At 36.4% G+C, this 17,643-nt stretch overlaps 1 protein-coding gene across 1 annotated transcript in view; it reads left to right on the forward strand.

Moving 5' to 3' along the window:
- CXADR (CXADR Ig-like cell adhesion molecule) overlaps positions 1-17,540 on the forward strand; it is a 73,090-nt gene extending 55,550 nt beyond the window's left edge. The window contains exon 8 of the mRNA XM_032630955.1: positions 17,148-17,540. Within this exon, the coding sequence (XP_032486846.1) occupies positions 17,148-17,189 (42 nt within the window). The 3' untranslated portion in view covers positions 17,190-17,540. The remainder of the gene's footprint in view (positions 1-17,147) is intronic.
- The last annotated feature ends 103 nt before the right edge of the window (positions 17,541-17,643 follow it).

Genomic DNA, 17,643 nt, shown 5'->3' on the forward strand with positions numbered 1-17,643 from the left:
TTGGGTGGTTTAAAAAACAAATTTAGGGCTTCTTTGGTGGTGCAGTGGTTGAGAGTCCACCTGCCGATGCAGGGGAGACGGGTTTGTACCCCGGTCCGGGAAGATCCCGCATGCTGCGGAGCGGCTGGGCCCGTGAGCCATCGCCGCTGAGCCTGCACGTCTGGAGCCTGTGCTTCGCAACGGGAGAGGCCACAACAGTGAGAGGCCCGCATACCGCAAAAAAAAAAAAAAAAAAAAAAAAAATTTACTGGGTCTGAGATCAAGGTGATGGTAGGGTTGGTTCCTTTTTTTTTTTTTTTAATTGAAGTGTAGTCAGTTGGTTTACAATATTAGTTTCAGGTGTACAACATAGTGATTCATAATTTTATAGATTACACTCCATTTAAAGTTGTTATAAAATAATGGCTATATTTCCCTGTGCTGTGCAATATATACTTGTAGCTTATTTTGTACATAGTATAGTTGGTACCTCTCAATCCTATACCCCTATCTTCCTGCTGTCCCTCTCTCCACTGGTAACCACAAGTTTGCTTTCTATATTTGTGAGTCTGTTTTTGTTTTGCATATACATTCATTTGTATTATTTTTTGATTCCACATATAAGTGATATCATGCAGTGTTTGTCTTTCTCTGACTTACCTCACCAAGCATAATATTCTCTAGGTCCATCCACTTTGCTGCAAATGGCAGAATTTCACTCTTTTTTGTGGATGAGCAGTATTCCATTATATATGTGTGTGTGTGTGTGTGTGTGTGTGTTATATAGATGCTATATATATATATATGTATGTATATCACATCTTAATCCAATCATCTGTTGATGGGCACTTGGGTTGCTTCCATGTCTTGGCTATTGTAATAGTGCTACTATGAACTTTGGAGTACATTTATCTTTTCAAATTAGTGTTTTCATTTTTTCTGGCTGTATACCCAGGAGTAGAATTGCTGGATCATATGGTAATTCTATTTTTAGTTTTTTTAAGGAACCTCCATACTGTTCTCCATAGTAGCTGCATCAATTTACACTCCCACCAACAGTGCAAGAGGGTTCCCTCTTCTCCACATCCTCCCCAACATTAATTTGTAGACTTTTCAATGATAGCCGTTCTGACAGGTGTGAAGAGATGTTGTGGTTTTGATTTGCATTTCTGATGATTGGGGATGTCCATTTTTTCATGCGCACTTTTGGCCATTCCTATGTCTTTGGAAAAGTGCCTATTCAGGTTTTCTGCCTATTTTTTAATCAGGTTGTTTGTCTTTTTGATATTGAGTTGTATGAACTATTTATATATTTTGGATATTAACCCCTTATTCTTCTTACTGTTTGCAAGTGTTTCTCCCATTTAGTAGGACGTCTTTTTGTTTTGTCAATGGTTTTCTTTGCTGTGCAAAAGCTTTTAAGTTTAATTAGGTCCCATTTGTTTATTTTTATTTTTGTTTCCTTTGCCTTAGGTGATAGATCCAACAAAATACTGCTACAATTTGTGTCAAAGAGTGTTCTGCCTATGTTTAGGAATTTAATGGTTTCTGGTCTTATATTTAGGTCTCTAATCCATTTTTAGTTTAGTTTTGTATATGGTGTGAGAAAATGTTCTAGTTTCCTTCTTTTACATGTAGCTGTCCAGTTTTCCCAGCACCACTTCTGGAAGAGACTGTCTTTTCTCCATTGTGTATTCTTGCCTCCTTTGTCACAGAATAATTGACCATAGGTGTGTGTGTTTATTTCTGGGCTTTCTATCCTGTTCATTGATCTATGTATCTGTTTTTATGCCAGTGCCATACTGTTTTGATTACTGTAGCTTTGTAGTATAGTCTAAAATCAGTGAGCATGATTCCTGCAGCTTTGTTCCTTTCCCTCAAGGTTGCTTTGGCTATTGGGGATCTTTTGTGGTTCCATATAAATTTTCAGATTATTTGTTCTAGTTCTGTAAAAAAATATCATGGGTATTTTGATAGGTATTGCACTGAACTGGTAGATTGCCTTGGGTAGTATGGACATTTTAACAATATTAATTTTTCCAATCCATGAACATGGAACTTCTTTTCATTTAATTGTATTATTTTCAGTTTCCTTCATCATTGTCTTACAGTTTTCAGAGTATAGGTCTTTCATCTCCTTGGTTAAGTTTATTTCCAGGTATCTTATTCTTTTTGATGCAGTTGTAAATGGAATTGTTTTCTTGAATTCTCTTTGTGATAGTTCATTGTTAGTGTATAGAAAAACAACAGATTTCTGATATTAATCTTGTATCCTGCAACTTTAGTGAATTTATTTATTAATTCTAGTAGTTTTTTTGGTGGAGGTTGGTTCCTTCTGAGCGTTGTGAGGGAAGTTCTCTCTCCTTGGCTTGTAGATGGCTGTCTTCTCTCTGTGTCACTTCATGTCACCTTCCCTCAGTGTGTGTCTATCTCTGTGTCCTAATTTTCCCTTTTTATAAGGACACCAGTCATATTGGACGAGGACCCACCCTAATGACCTCATTTTAACTAATTGTATCTTCAACAACCCTATTTCCAAATAAGGTTACGTTCTCAGGTACTGGAGATTAGAACTGCAGCATAGGAATTTGGGTACACACAATTCAATCCATAACAGAAATGATGATTGGAAACTGTGAAGCAGGACTAATAAATAAAATAGAGAAAGTTGGTATGGAATACATTCCCAAAGAGGTTTTTTTGCTTAGTTGGTACAATAAAAATAGCAGCACCTGAGTAACTATGCCAATATAGTTATTTCATGGTTCTCACTCTCCCCCATCCTTACCCTCAGGAGTGTACTATTGTTATTTCAAATATGCAGTGACCATAATACACTATTAACCTCACATCTGCTTGTCAAGTGAAAAAGTAGTTGATGAAATGATTATGGATTGTCTTCTTAAGAATCTTGCTGACAAGATGAAACTACTTTTCCAGGGAAACAGTTTTTAAAGTTCTGTATTTCAAATTGTTTATATAATATTTGTGAAATGAATGTTTTTTTTTTAATGTTTCAAATATTAACCTCTATACTCCTCCTCCGTAACAGTAAAATGAGGATAATAGCATCTACCTCATGGAATGGTTCTGGGAATGATAAAGTAATACATATCAAGAACTTAGGCTGGCACATGTCAGTGCTCTGTAAGCACCGGTTGCTGTCATCATCATCATTGTTATTGTGTTATAATAGCAATATTTGCCTCATATCTTACAGGATTAGGGGACTATATCCCAGTTTTCCCAAGACAGTTCTGTCTTATGCCTGTTATCTCACTGTAATTACAACAGCAATAGACCTTTTGCTCTAGAGTGGCTCAGATTGGACAGTATAATCTGTGGTTACCCTACCTTTGGGGTTTATAGAGTCATAGTGATCTAGTACTTGGCATGAAGAAAGTAAAATATTTCACACAAATGACATCACTACCAAAAACCTTTCTGTTTTGTTTCTCTTCTAGTATATTTAAGTATACATATTATTTTTAAAGCGAATGTCCTCTGTTAGCTTCTTTTATCAACTTGGTGTTGAATCATACTTGTATGTGTATCTTAGCTATTGTTAGAAGTATTTGTATATATCCATTTTAATAGCTGCAAGATGTTTTATTAAGTTGATGTTCCATAATTCATTTTTTTCTTATTTGTGGACCTAGAGGCTTCCAGTTTTCTGTTATATGGTAATATTGCTTCCTAGAGTTTTTTTCGCATTCTGTTGAGGTATTTCAGAGCACAGGTATTAAAGCAGTGGGTTGTTAGGGCAGGTTAAGTTGTGGGATTTAAGTGAAAGCACTATGAAGTTGTTTCTTACAGATCATTTCACAAGCTACTTTTTGTGGATGCAGTGATCTCTAAACTACAATTTGAGGAGACTGGTAAAGAGAAAAAGTGAAGTTCTGGCCTTTTTAAGCCAAAGGCATGTGTATTAATATGTTAAATCTACAAAAGAGGGTGCGATCACTCAGGAAAGAGTGTTTAGAATGAGAAGAGCACCCGAGTCAGCCCTCTGGGGCACAAAAGACTGAGAAAGAAACCATTCTGGGAATGAAGTCACTCATGATGCAGACCAGTTCTGGTGGAACAGTTGTGCCAGTCCTTAGTTCCATAGATTGAAGCGCGGATGAGAGCTAAGGAAGATCTAGAAACATAGTATGCAAAACATGCCTCGCTGAGATTAAATCCTACAGAGTCCAAATTATATAAAAGATGAAATGGCTATTGTTTGTCTCCCCATAAGATCCCCACCAGCTCTTGAGACGTCTGATTCACAAGACACAATTTGAAAACTATACTAGACTATTCTTTCAATATTCTTGGCCATGAAGGGAAGGAGGAAGCCAGAGGAAACAGCAACTAGAGTAGGGCAAAGGTTAGCTTGTTTGTGAGGATGGGAGAGACTTGAGGCTGTGGAGAAGGGGCCTGGAAAGAGGAAGGAGCCAAAACGGAATGTGGGCGGGATTAACTTGAAGAGGGCAAGGAGAACATCTTCCCCAGAGGTTGAGGGGGAAAGTCAGTGAGGTTGGGGGCAGATTTAATAGGTTTGTGGTTGTGTGGATGGGATATAATTAAATCATCTCACTTTCCTCCAGGAAGTAGAGGTGAGGTCATACTCTAGGAACATGGGGGGCAGGTAGCTAGGTAGTAAGAGGACTGAGGGAAGAGGTGAAACTAGGAAATTTTGGGTGCAGCATGGGAGAGAGAAGAGGCTAACACACAGAAGAGGAACCCTGAATGGTCCTGAGAGGGCAGATGAGGTTTGGATCATGACTGTATGCCTGGCCTGTTTAGCATCTGGTACTGTAGCTGACTAAAATTAAGTATTCAGTGAAAGCGTGCTTGTATGAATTCATGATTCGTTTCAGTTCTGCTGCTTTTATAAAAAGAAACATTATTTCCCATTCATTTACTACTGCTTGGAGAGGACTTGGAAGCATCTAGATATCTCAGGAAGACATGAAGAGGTGATGGACCACTTCAGAAAGAAATGACCTACCTGACAATAGAAGCAAGTAGATGACCATTTCTCTACAGTTATCTTTTTCCTAGACAAGAGTTGATTAAAACTCTCCAATTCGAAGTTAATTTTCTTAAAACTTTAGGTTCACTCCCTTGCTTGAAAGCTTTCCTGGACCTCTAACTTAAAAGTCTAAACTCTAGCCTAGCTTTTGACTTTCATGGCTAGCCCTCCATTACAACACTGACTCTGTGCTTACACTTGCATATATATACGTGTATATATATATATATATTTTTTTTTAAATAAGGTTTTATACACACTTGTTTTTTTAATTTAGCAAATCCTCAGATCATTCTGTATATATGTATTATCTATCATTTATATATCTACCTATCTAAAACAACCTTATTTGTTTTCAAAACTGTATAATACATCAACTTGCTACACTGTAACTTATTTAGCCAGTCTCCAATTGGCCATTTAAGTTGATCCCATCTTTTTGATATAATGAATTATAAGTAGTATATTTGTATATACATCATTTTTCATATGTGCAAACATATCCTTAAATTTCTAGAAGGGGAGGTACTGAGTAAAGAGTATTTTGACAGCTATTATTACAATATCTTCTTAATAAGTGTAGCAGCTTATGCTTGCAGTGGATAAGAGTGCTTATCTCCACCCAAATCCTCACCAATACTCTTATCTGACTTTTTTATCTTTCCTGATCTCTGAGAAGAGAATTTTGTCATGGTTTAAAAGTCTATTTCTGTTTGGTCAGTTGAGCATCTTTTCCTATGTTTAAAAACCATTTGTGTTTTTGAGAACTATGTTCATATGCTTTGTCCATTTTTCTTTATATTACAATTCTGCTAATTTGGAGGAGATCTTAAATGTTAATAAAATTAGCCCTTTGTGATATGAAATACACCCCCCCTTTTTTTTTTCTTTTGCCAGGTTATCCTCTTTCTTTGACTCTGTCTACGGGCTTACCCTTTTCTGACCACGTAATCCTAATCCTTTCTAAGCTGTTCTCCTGACTTCTCCCTTCTTGAGATTGTAACCTCAGAGGAAGCTGAGGGTCACCTGTCTTCATGTATCTGTCTCCTCTCCCTAAGCAGATGCCAGACTTCTCAAAGGCGGAACATGTTTACATCTAAATGATCAACATATAATAGATTCTCAGTGTACTTTGTTGATGATGATAATGCAGCAGTTCTGGCTATGTTCGTATCAAGTCATTGCCACAAGTGTTCCCATCACGGTGTATTTCTTCATCATTTATCGTTGGTTTCTTTCTTCAAGTTTCTGGAGTTTTTGCCCAGAGCAGTTTTATTGAATCAGCACAAACTATTAATGGAGAAAATGAGTTATCTTGCACTTGAAAAAGAAGATGTGTTGGTCACATGTTTAGGTGAGCTGTCACACACTGTTCCAATTTGAATGTTGGCTACTGGCACTGTGCTCTTTTCATGTTGCTAAGTAGGAAATTTTTCCTCATGGAGTCCCAGAACTGTCAACAGTGAGAACATTTCTAGAGAACAGTAGAATGACCTTGCAATTCTGAGAGGAGACACTGTGATAGCAAAGATACAGTAGTTCCCCCCCTTGTTCCTGGGGGGGTACAATCCAAGATCCCCCAGTGGATGCCTGAATCTGCAGGTTGTACCAAACCCTAGGTATACTGTGTTTTTCCTACACATACATACCTATGATAAAGTTTCATTTATAAATTAGGCACAGTAAGAGATTAATAACAATAATAATAAAGTAGAACAATTATAACAATATGCTATAATAAAATTTATGTGAATGTGGTCTCTCTCAAAATATCTTATTGTACAAACTTAATACATTTTCCATTTAACTAAGTACTTAACCACACACTGTGGCTATAACTTTTTCAATTTGAAGTGTGACAGCAAAACCAACACATTTTTTTCCTTCACAATTTCCCGGATAGAAGATTTATTCTTACTGTAGATCTTAGCAACCTCGGCATTTTTTTTCTTTCCCTATTAAGTAAAGAACTCTTACCTTTTCATTGAAAGGAAGCACTTTACGGCTTCTTTTGGGCATACTAGGATTACCAACATCACTGTCCTTGCACTGTAAGGCCGTTATTAAGTAAAATAAGGGTTACCTGGACAGGAATGTCCATCTGATGACTGAGAGGGCCACTAAGTAACTAACAGGTTGGGTACACTGGACAAAAGGATGCTTCACATCCCAGGCGGGACGGAACAGGATGGTGCAATATTTTATCACAGTGAACAGTGTGTAGTTTAAAACTTATGAATTGTTTATTCATAGCAATAATATTAAATGGAAAATTGTTTGGACCTTGGTTGGCTGCAAGTAAATGAAACCGTAGAAAGTGAAACCATGCATAAGGGAGGAACTACTGTGCCAATGATGTGCAACCTTTTGGAAAATCACAGTCCTCCAATGTTCAGCCTCCACCAGGCTTTTGATCTCCTGACAAGGGGAAGACATTTTATATGTTCACAAAAACAAGAGAACACAAAGTAAAATAATTACGTGAAACGAAATGTAATCTCTGCCTTGCCAACTAAAAGATACAATCTTAGGTCCAGGACAAGGTAAAGATGCACTGTATAGTAGCCAACAGGACATTATAAACACATGTTTATGTAGGTTTTATTTTTTTGTGTGTGTAATTTTGTAGCATTTTTGTTTTTGTAATATGGGCAAAAGATTTGTAATATAGTTAAGTGAAGAAAATTTACATAGCAGTTCAAATTTGGTAAAAACCAAGCAAAACCCCCCAGATATCTATGGGCTATGTTATCTAGTTCAATATCATTTTATGAAAATATCAAGATTCAGAAAGGTTTTGATTTCCCAAGGCCAGTAGTTAGGAATGAAATCCAGGTGTCCTGATTCCTGATCTAGTGTTTTTCTAGGAACCTTGAGTCCTTGGCAGTCCTGCCCTGAGAGAACTATATGAAAGGAAAGAAGAAGGGGGGAGGAGGTGGGAGGTGTGGCTCTCCCTCACCTCTGATCCCCCTTCCCGGCAATACCAGCCCAGGAGAAGGCCCATGAAAGGAGAGGAGACTGGCCTAAGCACACCCTCTGCTCCCTCCAAACGGGGTCCCCACGCAGGGCACACTGACTCTTGTTGACGATACCCATGGAGGCCCCAGTGGGCTGTATGATTGACGAGAGTCTGCTTTGTTTGGTACCAAGCCTGTTTATGCTTGTTGTATTGCTGATGACATAATTAAAGCAAATCGTATATATCAACTGTACTAGATATAGTGAAGACATGATAATCAGAGGGAATGATTCTGCTGGCACATTGCTTCAAAAATATGTTGCTTTCACTTGACTGCAAAGAAACCAAACTTTAAATTAGTATCAATATATTGTGGATGTAGGTTATGGAGAAAAGAAAACAGCTCCTAGAAATAGACCCATATTCTAAGAAAAATTCTTAACTCTACATCAAAAATTTGGTGCCTGAATGTATATTGATACATTTTAAACATTTAAAATATTTAAGGGATGTATCATTTTTAATGGTTTCCCACGTAAGCGTTTTTGATTGGCACTCCTAATTGTGCTAGGGAGAGGGATTTTACAGTAAATCTGCATGCCAAATCCCTATATCAGATCTTGCATCTTGGCTTTTTGTGTATTCCTTTCCAGATTTTACAGTGACTGTCAAGCATCACAAATGATCTTTTCAAAATTATTTACTCAAGGATCTCATTAGCTATCAATATCAGATTTTAAATATAGTCTAACATTGGCAATATTAGGAAACATGAAATAGATTTCACTTTAACTCAGATAAAAACTAAAAATTTTAAATACAAAGTTTTTTCCGTTGAATTTAGTGAAACAGTCAATCTATTCTTCTGTTGAAATTTCACAGCTTTACTTATTAATTTGACTAAGAAATTTATCATCTATAGATTTTTTGTATGTAAATTAAATGGGCAGTTCTAAAATCAATTGGCCCATTTATTTCTGAACTTCAAAGGAATACCCCCACCCTCAACCCACTCGCAACAAAGGAGTTATATATTTAGATATATGACTGAAAAAACATTTCCAAAAGAGATCGGTAGCTTAATAGCTAATGATAAAGATTGGTTAAATCAATTAAGGCAATATCTATGAATACTATGAAACTATTAAAAATCATGTTTTAGGAAAAAATCAATGGCATAAGATGTTCCACATTTCCAAATTGTGAGACCATAAAATGATTATATTTCATAACGCAACAAAACAGGAGTCTAAAAAAGAGGGAGCTAAAGTAAAAGCTCCCTCTTTTAAACATGCCCCCATCCACTAAAATATTAACAGTGGTTCTCTTTGCTGGAAGGATTATAGGTAATTTTAATGATCTTTTTGTGCTTTTAGGTAATTTTATTCTCCCAAATGAACTATACATTTTTTTTAACAAAAATAATTCTAATAAAAAAAGTTGTATATAATAACTATGGCATACTTAATTAACATTCTCTATTAGCAATGGCAATTTCTGTATGCAGATGCATAGGAAAAGCAGTGATTTAAACTATAACCACTAATACTTTTCATGGAGAAGGGAGATTATTTACAACCTTTAGCTTGAAAGTTGGAAAAAGAATATCTGATGCCCTCTTGTGGCCAATAATTTTTATAAAGTGATTTATTCTTTTTCATTGAAATCCAGTCTAAGCTAAGAGAATAATACCAAAATATCTATTCTATTGCTTTCTAAAAAATATTGCTTACACACTATTATTAACAGTTTAAGGCTAACTATTAGAAACAGTTTAGTGTATCTTTCCAACTCCCTATCTTGCTCTTAAAAAGCATGTGTCCTTTAGTCATACTGCTTGGGTTTGAAGCCCTGCTCGTTTAGGTTACTGGGACAACTTAACTTGAATACTCTGAGACTCAGTTTCCTTGTGTGTAAGGTGAGGATAATACTAGAACACATAAACGTTTATCATCAAATGGAAAGCACTTAAGTACCTGTCAAATGGAATTTCATTTTGCTTGATGAAATGCTTTATAAACATGCATGCAGGGCTTCCCTGGTGGCACAGTGGTTAAGAATCCACCTGCCAATGCAGGGGACATGGGTTCAGGCCCTGGTCCAGAAAGATCCCACATGCCGTGGAGCAACTAAGCCCGTGCACCACGACTACTGACCCTGCGCTCTAGAGCCCATGAGCCACAACTATTGGAGCCCGTGAACCTAGAGCCCATGCTCCGCAACAAAAGAAGCCACCACAATGAGAAGCCCATGCACCTCAATGAAGAGTAGCCCCCGCTCACTGCAACTAGAGAAAGCCCACACGTGCACACAGCAACAAAGACCCAACACAGCCATACATAAATAAATAAGTAAATAAAATCTATTAAAAAAACAAGTATGCATATGTATGAACTATTAATGGTTAACATTATCCTGTGATAACCTACCTAGATTCTATTGTCCTCACTTTTTGTACCTGTTTTCATCCTTCATACATCTTATGTAAACAATAAAATTTATTGAGCATTTGATATTTGCCATGTATTGGAGTGTTTTATATTAATCATCTTATTTCATTCCATGATAAACCTATCAAGTTCTATTACTATCCTCACTTTTTGTACCATTTTTACCCCTCACACAATATCTTTCCACAACAGATACAGATCATTCTTTTATTGGCCTCATACTCTTACATAGTATAAATGAATTATAATCTTTTATTATATAAAAAAAGGCTGCACCCATTGTACATTAATTTTTATACATTTGTGAAAGTATTTCCATAGGCTATCTTCTATATATATAGCATTTGAATTACTGGGTAAGAGAATACACACATTAAAAAATTTTTTTGACATTGTTAAATTGGCTTCCACAAAGAATGCAAGCCACTGTCTTTTCAATGTCAATTTGTTAGGTGAAAAATGGTATTTCGTGGTTTCAACTTATACTTCCTTTGTCATTAGTGTGCCATTAGCACCTCTTTTAATTTTTTAGCCATTTGTATTTCTTTATATATATTTGGCTCTGCTAAATAACTTAATTATATGTAGAAGCTCTTTGTATATTAAGAATACTAATTCATTTTCTTTTAAACATTCTGTAGAAAATTTCTCCCTCTTTGGAGTTTGTCTTTTTTTTTTTTTTTTAACTTTTCTGAAGATTTAAATTTACTTATTTATTTATGGCTGCGTTGGGTCTTCATTGCTGCGTGCAGGCTTTCTCTGGTTGCGGTGAGCAGGGGCTACTGTTCGTTGCGGTACACAGGCTTCTCGTTGCAGTGGCTTTTCTTGTTGCAGAGCATGGGCTCTAGGCACACAGGCTCAGTAGTTGCGGCACACAGGCTCTAGAGCGCAGGCTCAGTAGTTGTGGTGTACAGGCTTAGTTGCTCTGTGGCATGTGTGATCTTCCCGGACCAGGGCTGGAACCCGTGTCCCCTGCATTGGCAGGTAGATTCTTAACCACTGTGCCACCAGGGAAGTCCCAGAGTTTGTCTTTTTAAGTGTATTTATGTCTTTTAATATGCAATTAAAAATTTTTTTCAATTCCAAAATGCCAATTTTTCTATCTTCATGGGGAAATTTTTCCTAAGCTAAAAGTTTATGAATATCTCCTTCCATATTTCCTCTCAGTACTTTTATAGTTTCATATTTCACATTTTGTCTTTAATCTATCTGGAATTTATTTTTATGGTTTGAAGTAGGAATTTAACTTTAAAAATGGCATAGCCAGGGCTTCCCTGGTGGCGCTGTGGTTGAGAGTCCTCCTGCCGATGCAGGGGACGTGGGTTCATGCCCTGGTCCAGGAAGATCTCACATGCCGCGGAGCGGCTGGGCCAGTGAGGCATGGCCGCTGAGCCTGCATGTCCGGAGCCTGTGCTCCGCAACGGGAGAGGCCACAACAATGAGAGGCCCGCGTACCGCAGGAAAAAAATAATAATAAAAATTGCATAGCCAAATATAGTTCACAATTAATTTTATTAGTGAATTATTTTCAATTTGAAAAGCCACATTCACCATACAGTAAACTTCTGTATCTAAATGTTTCTGGTTCTGCACTTGTATTGTTTCATTGGTATATTCACTCCTATGTTATATTGGGTTGTCCAAAAAGTGCCTTCGGTTTTTAAGTAAAAATAAAAGACACATTTTTCATTTTCACTAAGAACTTTATTGAACAACGTAGTCACCCTTTTGTTTCACTACCTTCTGCCATTTTTCAGGCGACTGCATAATTCCATCTTCCCAAAACTTTTTATCTTTTCGAGCAAAGAACTGTTCCAGGTGCCTTTTACACTCTTCCAGGGAATTGAATTTTTTTTTCTATTAAGAGAATTTTGTAAAGACCTAAATAAATGGAAATCTGAAGGTTCAGTGTCTGGTGAATACGGTGGATGAATCAGAACTTCCCAGCCAAGCTGTAACAGTTTTTGCCTGGTCATCAAAGAAACATGCAGTCTTGCGTTATCCTGATGGAAAATTATGCGTTTTCTGTTGACTAATTCTGTACGCTTTTCGTCAAGTGCCGCTTTCAGTTGGTGTAACTGGGAGCAGTACTTGTTGGAGTTAATTGTTCGGTTTTCCGAAAGGAGCTCGTAATAGAGAACTTCCTTCCAATCCTACCATATACACAATATCACCTTATTTGCAAGAAGACCGACCAGCCTTTAATGTGGTTGGTGGTGGTTCATTTCACTTGCCCCATGGTGTCTTCTGTTCCACATTCATTGCACAGTATCCACTTTCCATCACCCGTCACAATTTGTTTTAAAAATCGGACGTTTTCATTACGTTTAACTAGAGAATCGCATGCTGACATATGGTCAAGGTTTTTTTCATTTAACTTATGTGGAACCCAAACATCAAAGTGATTAACATAACCAAGCTGGTGCAAATGATTTTCAACGCTTGATTTAGATACTTTGAATATGTTGGCTATCTCCTGCCTGGTATAACGTTGATCGTTCTCAATTAATGTATCGATTGCTATCGACTTCAACTGGTCAACCTGACTGTGGAGCATTGTCCAATGAGGAATCTCCAGCATGAAACTTCACAAACCACTTTTGACAGGTTCAGTCAGTCACAACACCTTCTCCATACGCTGCACAAATCTTTTGCGTTTCAGTTGTGTTTTTACCTTTCTTGAAATAATAAAGCATAATAGGCCGAAAATGTTGTTTTTCTTCCACCTTCAATATTAAAATGGTTACACAAAAATTAACCAATTTTGATGTCTTTTTTTAAATGCATGCTGATATGACAGCTGTCACATATAATCTAACAATTGTTTCGAATGAAATTAAAAACAACTAAGTGCTACTAGAGCCATCTTATGGAAAAAAACGAACGAACCTTTTGGCCAACCCAATACTTTAGAGTATATATTGATAAATTACTTAAAAGAACACTCCCTGTCCATTGTTCTTTTTTAAAAAAAAAATTCCTGGTTATTGAGAATTATTCTTCTATGTAAACTTAAAATCAGGCTTTCAAGTTCCACTAAAATTTCAGTGGGATTTTAATTGATTTATATTGGCTTTACATATTAATTTGAAAAGTTTTTTTTATAGCATTGTATCCATTTAAATATGGCATATTCTTCTAGTCAGTTATTTTTGACTTTAGGCAAATTCTTATAAATTTTTCTCCTCTGTGGGACGCACTCCTTTCTGTTGTTAAAGTTTATTTCCAGGTATTTAATACCCTTGCTTAGTAACAGGGATTTTTCTCCCACAAAGTACTATTTAAAATTTTTCTCATGAAATTAATATATATCATTGGGAACATTGGAGAAGTATGTAATACAACCAGTTTATTACAAGCATTTATTTTGGAATATTTCCTTCTAGAAATATTTGTATGATCAGCAAATAAAATCAGAAACATACCAGATGGTCCATATGTGCAATTTGGTTATCAGTGATGTATATAGTATTTGTATTTGCTAAAAATAAATCCACTGAACTTGTCTTGAGTGCTCTTTAAGAAATATTTGTCCAAAAAAAAAATATTTGTCCTTCTCCAGTTACAAAGTCATAATTGTATAAATATCTGAAATGTGCAATGTAGGAAAATGGAGGTTCTCTGTATCTGCCCACCCCCCCGCGCCCCGCCTCTGAGAACCCTAACTACTTTTAACAATTTGGTGTTTATTTTTCCAGACAATATTGGCGCCATCCTAGATGTAATATTTCTTTCCCCACTTGCAGTATTTTTCCAACTTGAAACATTTTATCCCATGTCATTAGAAATTGATGTACTTTTGTGTGTGTGGCTACATGATATTTTCCAGTATTTTCTTGAACAGATGTTCAAATTTAACTGTTCATCTATTGGGTTTTTATTTTTGCTGTTTACAAACATTTTGAAATGAACACTTTTACATAGGTAACAGCCCCTTGTTTTTGAGTATTTCTGTAGATATATTCCTAGAAGTATATTTGCTTGGTCAAAGGATATGCATATTTACATTTTTAACTGCCCTTCAAAAAGGTTATACTCTTTCAAGCCTGTACTAACACTATGTGTGTGACTGCTTCCTCACACACTCTCACCAACATTGGGCATTTTTAATCTTATGACTATCAAGATAAACCTGCTTTGTTAGTGAAGTTCACTTAACATAAAATTATGTATAGAAGTTAGCCATTAAACCTCTAGCCTGGGGCTTCCCTGGTGGTGCAGTGGTTGCGAGTCCACCTGCCGATGCGCAGGGGACACGGGTTCCTGCCCCGGTCCGGGAAGATCCCACATGCTGCGGAGCGGCTGGGCCCGTGAGCCATGGCCTCTGAGCCTGCGCGTCCGGAGCCTGTGCTCCGCAACGGGAGAGGCCACAGCAGTGAGGCCCGCGTACCTACTGCAAAAAAAAAAAAAAAAAAACCTCTAGCCTGGCTAGAAATACCTACAATCTTTAATGCAGGGATATTGTGTTTCCCGTAGAGCCTTACAGTTGCTACTGCTTCACAACTGGGATACAAACTCCAGAGAATACATGAGAACATCATATACCACGTCAAACCAACAAATGTTTGATACTAAGAAAAAAAGAAGTTACGTCCTGTGATAAACTTAGGCCATACTAACACCACTAACTGTCTTTCCCTTGACCAGTCATTGGTAGTTTGCTTTGTCATCTCAATCCTCAAATCGATTGGGCTGTAGAAATATTGCAATTTGATTTAGAGTTCAAGCGAATAAAATGGCTGTCAAGTTATTAGTCAGCCCCTTTTCAAAATATCTTAATAGTTTGTGAAAAGGAACTTCGTCAAGGCTTTATTAGTTATTAATCAAGATACTTTGATGTCTCATATTCGCACTCAATATAATTTTTGCATCTGTTCCTTTTTTTCCAAATCTTGGCTTGATACCGAACCTTTCCTCAAGTTTTAAGAGTTGGTAGACTTTATATATGGTAGACTTTACAAAGCCCAGCTTGGATTTAAGTCAGGGCTTCATTACTTAGCTGGGTTCTTGAGCATTTTTAGCTTCTCTGAGAGCCCTTATCTTACCTGGGATAATAATGGTACCCACCTCAGGGGGTTATTATGAGGATTAAATAAGTTGTTGGCATATAGTAATACAAATTTTTTAAACTTACTGTTTACTATTATCTGTAAAATGGATAGAATGGTTACTCTAGCAAGGTAAATGCACATAAGTGATTTAAAGTTTTTTTCCTCTTCCAAATCACCAAATAAGAAATCACTTTAACAGTGTAGCTGAGTAGAAGCCAATATAAATGCTTTATCATCTTAGTTTGAAGTCACTGAAGTTTGCCAGAAAGTTAAATACTCTGAGATAAATATTACACTAAAAACCCAGAAATAAGCACTTTGGTATTGATGTAATATAACTTACCAATTTATATTTTTCTCTTATTTTTGATATTTCCATGTCCAAGTTTAACCTCTAAATTTAGAGCTTTGCAGCTATGGCTACAAATATAAAATAAAATGGAGAATTAAAACAAATTATCATTCAGTCACAAACCACTCCTTCAAACAGCCTCGTAACACTGTCAAGCTGAAATTATGCAGCAACATTTTGTCTTCATTAGAGCAGTCCTGCAGTCTGAGGGAGACAGACTTAGAGATGTTACAACTCCTAGAGTCCTAATTACTAGTTAAAAAGTTTGACACACTTTGAACTGCATACTTACTAGACTGAGTTTAAGATGTAGCTTCTGAAAGAAAGATGGTTTTATTTCATTAGGAATGGATTGGAAAAGCTATATTGATGAGAGCTTTCTTTTGCTTTAAATAAATTTTGGAACAAGGTGACGTGGATAGTCAATAAAGGGCAGAATCTTCTACAGGTAACATATCTAATATGCAGTCAACTTCAAAATTAGCATTTTTCCTGAGACACTGCCATTTAGTTGTCAACACTAATGAATAAGAGATTTAGGAGATTTTTATAGTAATCTGATGTGGAAAGAAAGGTGTAGCTGGCTAGGCACTACCGAAAATATTTCCCTCAACAATATAGCTATTATGCTTCTGATTTTCCCAACAGCCTTATAACTATGACATGTGCAAACTAACAGAACAAATGCTATCTGCTAACTCCATGATAAAAATACTTGAAACTTGCCACTTTTACAATTGCCTAGAAATCTGCCATTATCATCACCCAAACTCTCTAGGATCTATAAGGGAACAGTAACAATTAAAAATTTTTTTTTTCCAACTTAAATAAAACTAATCTCCCTTGTGATGCCAGTTACCCCTAGGAAAATATGCTCAAGTTTGAATAAGCATTCACTATAAATCTCAGGAAAAAAAAAAGAGTAGATATGGTTTAGAAATATATTTAGAAGTTGCATATGGCTTATCAAAGAGTACAATAACATTAAAACCACAGGCCTCTAAAGTTTAAAAGTAAGTTTTCTGTTGAAGTTGCAGACATTTTGAATTCCACATACTTCAAACCTTTGAGAGCTATGTATCCTTAGGATTTGTGCACTTTTTTCTGGTAGTCCGTACATCAATAGAATTTATCAGCAAACACAACAGAAATATCTGGAACAGCCAAGGACATCCAATGACTTATTAGCAAGTTGTGATTTTTCTGGTAAGTCAAGTAAGTTAAGACTAGAAATCTAAAGATGTAGGTAATGAGAAAACATAATGATCTTTTAGTTTTTAAAAATTTACCTTCGGGAAAAAAACCTAAATTCTTATATCTTTTTTTCTCTTCGTAGTTCAAGCACACTCATGAGACTGATGGCCTTACAGTGGTATAAATATGGACTGCTGAAGAATCTGAAGTACTGTATTTGGCTTTATTTTAGACCTCTAATAAAGACTTGAACATGTTGAAAAAACGCACAAGGCACAGAGATTAGCGTAGCTATAAGAACATTTCTGCTTTATGCCATGGCACTAGACGTATAAGTCAGATGTCATATCAAAATTTGTACAGGCCAAATTCTTGGTTAGGAAAATCCTACATATAGTGACTCTAATGGTTGAAAGATGTTTCATTATATTTATATTTTCAATTATCTACTACTAACAAACTTTAGACGTTTTATATGTATCTTTTGATACTATAGCCTTTGGGAAAGGTATGGCTAATAAAAAGTCAATTTTTTTTTTTTTTTGCGGTACGCGGGCCTCTCACTGCTGTGGCCTCTCCCGTTGCGGAGCACAGGCTCCGGACACGCAGGCTCAGTGGCCATGGCTCACGGGCCTAGC

This window comes from Phocoena sinus, chromosome 4, assembly GCF_008692025.1.
Source record: "Phocoena sinus isolate mPhoSin1 chromosome 4, mPhoSin1.pri, whole genome shotgun sequence".
NCBI lineage: Eukaryota > Metazoa > Chordata > Mammalia > Artiodactyla > Phocoenidae > Phocoena > Phocoena sinus.